Source organism: Hippocampus guttulatus, chromosome 1 (assembly GCF_054856545.1).
Source record: "Hippocampus guttulatus isolate MCC_2025c chromosome 1, RoL_Hgut_1.0, whole genome shotgun sequence".
NCBI classification, from domain to species: domain Eukaryota; kingdom Metazoa; phylum Chordata; class Actinopteri; order Syngnathiformes; family Syngnathidae; genus Hippocampus; species Hippocampus guttulatus.
Window position 1 is genome coordinate 30,279,467 of NC_141261.1, and position 10,064 is coordinate 30,289,530.

The following is a 10,064-nucleotide window of genomic DNA, read 5'->3' on the forward strand; positions in this document are numbered from 1 at the left end:
GAAAACTTTACACTTTCAGGGAATTCTAACACCAAGTCACAAACTACATTATTTATTACCTGTGTCCCATTTTTGGTTAGCATAGCTTTAAAGCGCTAATAAGCATTTTTCGTCCGCTATTTCCAACTCCCACTGACAAACTGCATCCAATTCAGACTTTATTCAGTCACTTATGTAGCCGAGTCTCTGGAAAGACTAGACTGGACACAAAATAATTTTTATGAGGGCTTTATTCCCGACTGAACAATGAGAAATTGTACAGCTTTAAGATGAAAGTCTGAGATGCAAACTGAATTTTAAAAGAGTTCGAAAAGGGATCTAAGAGATTAAAGAAAATTATCTAACAGATTAAAGACAATTATGCCACAATAGACAACAGCAGTGGCTTGCTTAATAGGGAAACAGAAATAAAAATACATTATTTCCAAGCCACAATACTTCTTAGTGCAGAACAAATAATCATTACAACCCAATGTTTTGAGATGCAGACACACTTACCCGATATGTTCCGGTGTGTTGGGTGTGTACAAAGCACGTGGACAAACACAAATGATCTCCCCTCTAAAGAACAGATAACACAGTTCATATAATTTCACAGTCAAAAAAAACATATTTACATCTTGTAGCATTGCGAACACTTACGCTGCACAGCTGTCCACACGACTCACTAGTGGTAGATTTCAAACTCCAAACCACGATATTGTGCTCTACAAATACCATTCAACTAATTAATCATCTGTCCAAAATTAACACCTAACATGCGTCATAGTAAACTAGTTACCAATTACCTGAATATCGCCAGGGTTACGACGACGATCATGGGTGTATCAATTTGGGACAAGCAGTGGGCACAGTTCAGCGACTACCCTTCTTCACGTGCATGTCACCCTTACTGGTCTGATTCTCACACGCTGCATCTGTTCCCGCGTGTTTTGATCTGGTGTGGCTCTTAAAGTGACAGTGCTACAGTTGTTAAACAAGGAAGCATTCACTACAAACGTCTAAGTAAGGTCCACCTGGTTACACTTACATTAGGAAATGACTAAAATAACCGTAGAAATTGGCATCATCCGCAGAGAATATATCACAAAGAAACTGCAGCACTGAATCTAAATCATTGATAAACGTTAGAAAACGCTTATAGCCGAGAAGGGACCCTTGAGGCACACTCATTTTGAATTTCCAACTGTCACAAACGTTTTCCGCCCAAAGGCCCAAACCCATTCAAATTTGCCAGCAATGCCACATGATACAAGTGTATGCAGGAGTTGAACATGAGACACACTATCAAACACTTTACGAAAGTCTACAAGAGTAAAATGTATCAACACATGTGGCGCCACCACCAAGAAAGAGCATTGCATTGGTCCAATTATCCGTCACATCAAAAACCTGGGAAACGGTTGACTTCTGTAGATTTGCGAAATTGGTACCGACCATTTCCTGATAGCTAATTATTCTAAAAAAGGTTTCAAGGGAATCAGCATCAAACGATTCAAGAATTTGACTTGCTGCACAAAGTAAGCTCACCGGACGGTAATTCTTAATATCTGACGGAAGCTCTTCTTCTAATCATATCTGTAAATTTATTTGTGACATTCACTCGATTTGTCCTTCCATCCCATAGATTGCACTGGATTATCGTTCGGAATGGGATCTCGATCTGATGACGTCGACTGGGTAGAGGTGGAGCAGGCTGTGCAGGTGAATCTAACGATATAACAGGCGATAATTTTATCAACAGTTACTGCAGTGTACCTCTACAATTTAAGTACTGTACTCACTAAATACAGTACTTTGCGTATGTGCGCGCGCGAACACGAAGTGGTGGGTGACGTCACGTGACAAACGTGTGGCGTTCAGACGCCACACGTCCATCGTCAAGGTGGAACGCGTCAAATTACACAGATGTAGTGTTTTACTTGCTTTCTTGACGAGGTGGTGAAATGTTTTTTTTCTTTCAAAAGATTTCACCTTGAAAGGGTTCATTAAGACAGGAGGCATTGGTTCTCAAATCTTTTCCTTGAAAACAAAAATGAGTAGCAGCCTGAGGGATCCGTCTACTCACTCCAACTACGATGACGTAAGTAAATCACACATGCGCGTGAACCCCTATTGATTTTTTGACCCCATGATAATTTTACTTACATTTCAATTTATGCTTAAACATGAGCAAAACTTCATTTCTAAAGCAACAGCTTAGTTCACAGTTGCATTTAAAGCATGACGAACTTGGGCTCGTGGTCGTGAGGTAACCTGCAGGTTGCAGCACGTGCACAATTGATGACACCCAAGACAGTATCAACATGTCTGTCTTGTTAGGGTGATCATATGTACTTTTATTGGTGCAGTGCTGTTTTACACTACTGAAAAACCAACAACCATAATAAACCTATAAAGTAGTTGAACGGGTGTCATCTAAAACAGTATTATCTTTTTGATGGCAGATATTTTTTCTCTATGACTCTAATGAGGATGATGATTGTTTTTTCATTGATTTTTTTTGGGGGGGGGGGGGGTGTTTGCTAGTTCAGTGGTTGTTTCGTGTAATAATTTTGTTTCTCTTGTTGTCAGTCCCCAATTGAACCCAAATATCTGCGGTGCAGCAACTTGAACATGCCCCTGCTCGCCAGTGAATTCTTCAAAAGTGAATTACAGTTGTATCTTGATGGCTTAACATCCGAGTAAGTAAGACAAAATAAACGAGTCAAGTCATTCATCGGATGGAAAGACTGTCATTTTGGGCTAACACCTGCTAATTCCTATTTGCAGGACGTGGGACTTAATAGAATATGGGCATTTTGATTGCAATGCTTTCATGGTGCTATTGAAAATGTGGCAAAGCATCCTATACAAAATCTCCCAAGAGGTGCTGAGTGTTGTGTTGCCTCAGGTGGAAGAGCATGCCCAGATCCTAGTGTAAGTCCAATGCCTCTACGCACACCCAGTACAAACAAATGTGGAGAGAAGCAATCAAATTTGTGCAATTCTGTCTCCTCCCCTTCATAGGAATGGTTGTGACTCTCCACAACAGGCGCTCAACTACTCCTGTGTGACCGTGGATGATATCCACGCATGCATTTGGGACTCACTTCTGTTGGCTCTCAAAGACACAATAAACGCCGGAGAGATTAGGTCTCCATGCGGCGATCACCTGTTGGAGTTGGTCGCAGCCAAAGTGTCCAAGACTGTGAACTCCGCACTGTCCGAAATGTCATCGCAGCTCGACTCTGCACCGCACCTGGACGTGCCTCATCAGGTGTCTGAAATCGGCGAAATAGCTTTGCAATCAATCTCAGTACTCAGGGATTGCCTGGAAAACATGAGGATGGCGGGTCGATATGGAATTGAAGAGGACTGCGCGGGCAGCGAGTCGTCGGAAGACGCAACGAACGTCTTGGTGGCTCCTCTTCCCACTCCTGTACAAATGTGCGAGAAGGCGGCAACGCACATTCACGCTCAGACTCCCACTGAGGTGCACACAAAGACAAGAAACACGTGCCTTCACCCGCCAGCAGAAACATGGACAAAGAAAGAAAACATATTTTGTACTGTGTTCCTGTGGAAGCTGATGGACCATATTGCCGCCTCGAATGCCAAGTCGGTGCTGGAGATGGACATTGACTGGATGCTAGCACAGCTAAAGAGCACCGTGGTAGAAACACGCCCCAACCACCCGCAGAACATTGGCGACTTCCACATTGACATTTACAAGGACCTCTGTCAGGAATTTGGTTCAAAGGAGCACCTCTATTTTTCTATGGTGTGCTGCCAACTTGTTTTTGTAGAAGCTCTTGCAAGGGCTTTGAAAAACCATCTCCAGGCACCCAAAAAGAAGGACTTTTTTACGGTAGTTAAGAATTTTTTTAGGAAAAGGACTGCAAAGGTCTCTCTGGCCTGTGAGCATGGACGGGCCAGGTTGCTGGCTTCTACCAATACCAGGAAACTCTGACATAGGACCAAGACTGAAGGATTCTAAATTGTGCTTCCTGTGAGAAAAGCAAATCACAGGAATGTTTATCAGTGCAGGCTGGGGTCACTTTATTGGTTCAGCAGCGAAATCCATAAATACTTTGTCAGATCAGACTTTGAAAACTGCTAAAGATTAGAGTTGTCTCTAACCTTGAAGACTGACACCCTGCCTGCTAAAATCTCCTGGTGATGCCTCCTAAAAGGCCAACTGTCATAGTGCAGGTGAGAGGATGCAGTGTAGGGCGGTTGCAGGGCCAGCACAGAGTTGCTCAGGATCAGTCTCGCCCGCCTGCTCGGTAGCAGTGTGGTAGCCGCACTTTACATAGACAAATAAAAACCACACACGCTCTTCTTAGTCAAGCCTTTTCACAACGTTGGATGGACTTGGAGCACCAAGAAAACTATTCAGCCTCATCATCCAGTCCATGTGAGAGTCCTTGTAGTCGTGTGATGGCACCGCTGTGGGTCGGCGCGTTGGTGAAAACCGTCCCCACAAACTGAGGTGTTCCTCTCAGAATGTGTCGGATAACCGTGCAGGAGCCCGACATCTCGATGCGGAAGCCAGAATGCCGTGGCTCCTCTCCTGTGTGACCTGACCTTGAACGAAGCGGGGATGCAAAGAACTGTGGGGAAAACACAAAGACAGCAATTACCAATTACTCTAAGTAAAAACGAGTAGGTTAAGAAATTGATCCCCGTACAATGATGCTATTCACTGCCATTGCATGTGAACAACAATTAGGTAAGAACAGTATTTAGCCCCCCTAATGCTAAATATACTTATCAGCCATAATAAGAAGTCTAACAATTCAGTCTTTACAAAGAAACGCAGTTGCGATGCACTCATTCACAGGTATCTCTTAAACAATGCAGTGGCCTGGAACAGCACTGCATCATATTGATATGTTGCTCCTCCCAGCCATCTTGATTAGACAATAAAAATGATTTGTCAGTTTTTGAAATTCAGATTTAGACATTTCCTTAGCTTGTGCAAGTGTACCTGATGAAGTGCCAATATCGTTGCAAAACTGAATGCGGCGAAAACTCACAGCTTCTCCTGTTGTCGGATCGATAAAGTCAGCCCAGTAGCCTGCGGTCCACAGTGCAAAACACATCTCCTTAGCCCCGCTCACAAACTGCAATTAGGAAGAAGGACAGTGGAAATTGCCTCAATACGTGTCACAAATACGAACATTGACATCGAATACATAACACAGTGGAACCTCTAAGTTCGAACACACCTTGCTCCAGAACGTGTTGATCCTAATTGGAAATGATTTCTCCCCCTCAAAATAATTAAAGGGAATCATCTTCCTAGGGTGAAGCTCACCATCATAGTTGCTAGATAGATGCCTACGGTGATGATGTGTGCGGTAATGCTAGAAAACATGTAATCGGGCAAGATGGCAATTTGAAGCATTGTGCAACTTTCTGAGTCATTTAGGGGTTAAGTCGTATGACCTACTGGTTAGTACGTCTGCCTCAGAATTCAAGAAGTTTAGGGCTCGAAGCTCCATGTCAGCTTCCTCCCAGATCCCCAAAACCAGAGTCCTACACTAAGCCTTTTGGGGTTGTGGCCAGGTCGGGCCCCGTGAGACATGTGGTGGTGGCTTTGCTCGAAACAGCGCTGGCACTCTATTTTCATGATATAATACAATACGTTTCAACGATTATTAGGTGTTATTATTATAGAACAGTTATCATCTTTATTTTGTATTATGCCAGCCTTTCAGTAAATATGACAATTTTTTTTATATGTTCTGTTCTTTTTTGCTGTAAAAAGGTCGACCTGAACATTTGACATGTGATGGCTTTTACATCTTGTTCAAGCCTTTCCTGATCGAATTATTTTACCTGATGGGCAAAAACATGTGTGCAGCATGGTAGAAAGACCAATGATGCTTGACAAATTCAATTATACTAAACCCCAAAATACTGAATATCAAATATGAAAAAAGCAAAAATGGTTGGATTTTTTCATATTAACTTAAATTTGTACTGGCCCGCTCAGTCCAGCAGCAGTGAACTTCGGTGGCCCGTCACAGTCACGTTGTGAAACCGAAACCAATGTTAATGTCAAACTCGACCAAAAAAATACATGTTAGTTTGACTGAGGACCAAATTATCCATCGGTGTGAATGTGAATGCTAGTTTGTCGATATGTGTCCTGCGAGTGGCTGGCAACCTGTTTAGGGGTTTACCACGCCCCTTGCCCAAAGTCAGCTAGGAAAGGCACCAACTAAGCCCTGACCCGAATGAGGACCACAGATTCAGCTTTCGAGGTTCCACTTCACACTGAAGACTCACTTTGCTGAGCAACTGCTCTTTGTCTAGCTCCGCCCCCTTGTAGCGACCGCTCCTCTGTGAGACCGACACAACTGTGATGGAAGTATTGGGCACTGTCGGGAACAACAGCTCCAAATCTGACAAGACAAATATTCTATAGTTAGCTTTATGTACCAGCACCTCATGTTAAATATTTTGGGAAAGCGTAAATCAAAAGAGCACTCACCTTTCCTTAACAGCTCAGGACAGGAACTTATAGAGCAATCAGTGTCTGTTTGATTGAAGTACTGCTCAGCTTTGTGGACGCGCTTGGATATGGGGCCCAGTTTCCCCTGATGAGCAGCACAAGCAGATCATAGTTTAAATGTGAGTGCTGATTTAATTAAACCAAACTGTTTAAGAACTTGTGAAGAACAATGACCTCTCATTCACTAAATACACCCCTGCAATTCTTAGGGGACTGGTCAAGTCCTGCCATGCGAGCAATTTACACACCCCAAAAACGGATTACTGTATGCTTGTTACCTATAGATGCCACAAGATAGCAACAAATTGCAATAGTGTAAATGAAGCTTCTCAACTTAATTCAATAGTTCCTTGGCACAAAGATGCCATCTGATAATGCCAAAGCAATACTGTTATTTCTTTGGCATGCACATAAAAACAGCAAATAGATAAGATATCCCTTTATTTGTCCCGCAATGGGGAAATTACAGTCAGAATTCAGAAAGGAAAACGCTGGGTAGGGAGAGGGAAAAAAAAAATAGGTTACACTTCCCAAAAAATCTGCAAAAAAAAAATGTAAATATGCAGTTCACTGTATTACCATTTGGGCGAGGGGGCAAAATGTGCGCAAAAGTTGATCAATTTTTGTATCATTAAAAAAAATGTTGGCAATATTTTATGTGACATATTTCATAGACCCTTCCCCTTATTCCCTGTACAAAGAAATGCATAGTGGTGGTTACACCCGTTGCATTATTTTAAAAATCAAAATGCTAATTACAAATTCATCTTAAAAAAATCCTAGGAAAATATGCCAATGTTGTTTATTGGGTCTGTGATGTTTGAACTTTTGAATGGCAGATTTAAGAACTGTCTATGTTTAAGGGGAATTTTGGAAAATGGAATTTACTGTGACTGGATGACAGTTCCCATTTCCCATGGTTGAGTGTAATAGGATCCAGCTCAGTCATCGTACCAATTAGGAGAAGTGCCATAGAAAATGGATGGAGACCGATAATCTAATTTAAAGTTGACTCAGGATGCACGAACATCAGGATAATTGCTGTGAAGTCAAAATGTTAGAATTTGCTAAACTCTCATTATACAACAGGGCTGACGTTAATGATTCCAACCTGAAATTCATTGACAAACTGGGCTAGGACGAACTGTTGTCTCTCTGAGCTGCACGGGGCTGTTAGTACATCAGGCACAGTCCTGTCAACTGGAGATTTCTTCTCTTCCAAGCCATCCACATGACTGTCAAATCCGACATTGCCTGGTAACTGGAAGCGTGTGTCCTGAGGTCCGAAAGGTCCCATGTTCTCATCGGGCCACACAGTCCTAGGGCCTGCAGAGGACACCTGAGTTATAACCTTAAGCCGTTGTTTGTTAAAATAATTCGCAGGATGACACAAAACGACCAAAGCAATTGTTTTTACTTTTGGTACTTGGAGTCACAAATATTTACACATTGTAAAAGTAGTATTAACAAAAAGTGCAACATTTGAAAGCATACCTGATTCTGTGTGTGCGACAGATATGTAAGGTTCATCTGGGTTTGCAGTAGAGAATGTTCTGACTCGACCCAACTTCAGAGCCGCTAAAATTTGCCGACCGAGAGTCTGAGAACGGACCAGTCGGCCTCCACCACACAAGACCTATCGTACACAAAGACTCACTGTAAGGGTGACTTCATCGGAGAAAACCCCTACACCGTTAGGAATTCTTTGCTGAAGGCTCACCTCCGGTTTATTCTCTAAATATACATTCTTTTGCAACGACTAGTATACCACCTCATGCCACACATTAGCTAACCAGATTGTAGTTAACACATCTACTACAAGATACAAATGTGTCACTTACTGTGCTGGGCATCGCCGAGAGTTGACTTTTGGCTTCTTTACAAACCGTCTGACCTGTTCGAAAGCATCAACCAAAGTATTACATCGGATTCCCAAATCGTTTATTATGTGAAAGTTGTAGCTATCTGGACATGCTAGCTAAGTTTTGTTACCACACGCTCCAAACTAGCTGACGCAATGTTATGGTTACGTATGTGCAGTACTTCATTTGGCACAAGCGAAAACAACAGCAAGACAACATTTACTTTGAAATTGTGTTACAACATCGACCAACAACGTCAAATGGCGTTTGGCATTTGGAAATACAGAAGGTGAACCAGCTGATCTTGTTTTGACACTTTATACTTTAATTGTCTGATTACATCTCATTAACAGAGCGCATTCCCGAAACTACACAAAACATTTTTTATGGCGTACAACACACAATCGCACACCGGCATTAAATAGTATTGTAAGTACACGACGTTCTTACCTGGCAAATACGTCTTATCGTTCGCAAAATAACTACGGAAAGTGATTTAGGACATGTTGCGCACGCGCCGTTTCAGCAGCATAATCCGTAAAACTCACCACAAGATGGCAGCAAAGAAAATATAACGTCCACCCTTGTTCACTCAAGTCTTCAATTGCAGTCATTTCCAATTTCGCAGTTTTCCGTTCACAATTAACGTCTTGCAACAAGAGATGTACACGTGTATGGATGGCACACATGTATGGATGGCGTAATGTGAATAATAGTCGTCGTTCTGATGCCAGTCCATGCCAAATCCTGATTTGACCTAATTTGTCCTTTTAAATTGTACACTTGTGGGAGTACTGTGTGTGTGTGTGTGCGTGTGTGTGAGTGTGAGTGTGTGTGCGTGGGGGGGCGTGTGTGTGCGTTTGCGTGTGTGTTTGTTTGTGTGCGTGTACTTGGAAAGTCGAAACCTTGATATGCACTGCTCTTTACGCCTCCCCTCCCCTTGCCCCCAATTCCCATACCTATCTTAGGCTCTTCCTCTGTTGCCATCATGGGGAACGGTCATAATATGCGACAGCCACACGGAGAAGGACAGGGGTTTCATGAACCGGGTTAGAAAAATAGCACCAATATAACTCATACTTCATACGAATTCGGATTGACACTGTGCCAAAGCTAACATGTAATTATCATATCTATCTATCTATCTATCTATCTATCTATCTATCTATCTATCTATCTATCTATCTATCTATCTATCTATCTATCTATCTATCTCTGTGTGTGTGTGTGTGTGTGTGTATACACACACACACAATATTTTTTCTGTAGATCTCAACTCACGATACTGAGATAACATACTTGGAATGATCGATGCAGCCAGTGAAATTCGCTCTCTGCGAGGCTCTTCTGGTATAAAAATGCACTGATAACAGTGATTTCAGAAAAAAAAAAAACTAAAGACAAAACAGAAGTTGTCAGTTGCAGAGGCAATGCAAGAGGCTGCCTTCTGGCAGTGTATACACACACACACACACACACACACACACACACACGCACGCGCGCACACACACAGGCGGCCTGGTGGTCGACTGGTTAGCACATTGGTCTCACAGTGCAGATGCTCCGGCCTTCCTGTGTCGTGTTTGCATGTTCCCCCCATGCCTGTGTGGGTTTTCTCTGGGTACTCCGGTTTTCTCCCACATTCCAAAAACATGCGTGGCAGGTTAATGGAACACTCTAAATTGTCCGTAAGTGTC

The 10,064-nt window shown here is 42.6% G+C and overlaps 2 protein-coding genes across 2 annotated transcripts; one reads left to right on the forward strand and one right to left on the reverse strand.

Moving 5' to 3' along the window:
* Positions 1–2,035: 2,035 nt before the first annotated feature.
* On the forward strand, positions 2,036–3,952 carry LOC147211325 (uncharacterized). Its single transcript, XM_086106722.1, has 4 exons — positions 2,036–2,083; positions 2,575–2,684; positions 2,773–2,919; positions 3,010–3,952. The coding sequence occupies exons 1-4, from the start codon at positions 2,036–2,038 to the stop codon at positions 3,950–3,952; spliced, it is 1,248 nt and encodes a 415-aa protein (XP_085962848.1).
* Positions 3,953–4,016: 64 nt separating this feature from the next.
* Positions 4,017–8,848, reverse strand: mmadhca (metabolism of cobalamin associated Da). Its single transcript, XM_086125801.1, has 8 exons — positions 8,818–8,848; positions 8,347–8,399; positions 8,000–8,141; positions 7,617–7,831; positions 6,485–6,590; positions 6,280–6,395; positions 5,022–5,108; positions 4,017–4,595 (listed from the first exon to the last, which is right to left on the reverse strand). The coding sequence occupies exons 2-8, from the start codon at positions 8,356–8,358 to the stop codon at positions 4,374–4,376; spliced, it is 900 nt and encodes a 299-aa protein (XP_085981927.1). The 5' UTR covers positions 8,359–8,399; positions 8,818–8,848; the 3' UTR covers positions 4,017–4,373.
* Positions 8,849–10,064: the final 1,216 nt, after the last annotated feature.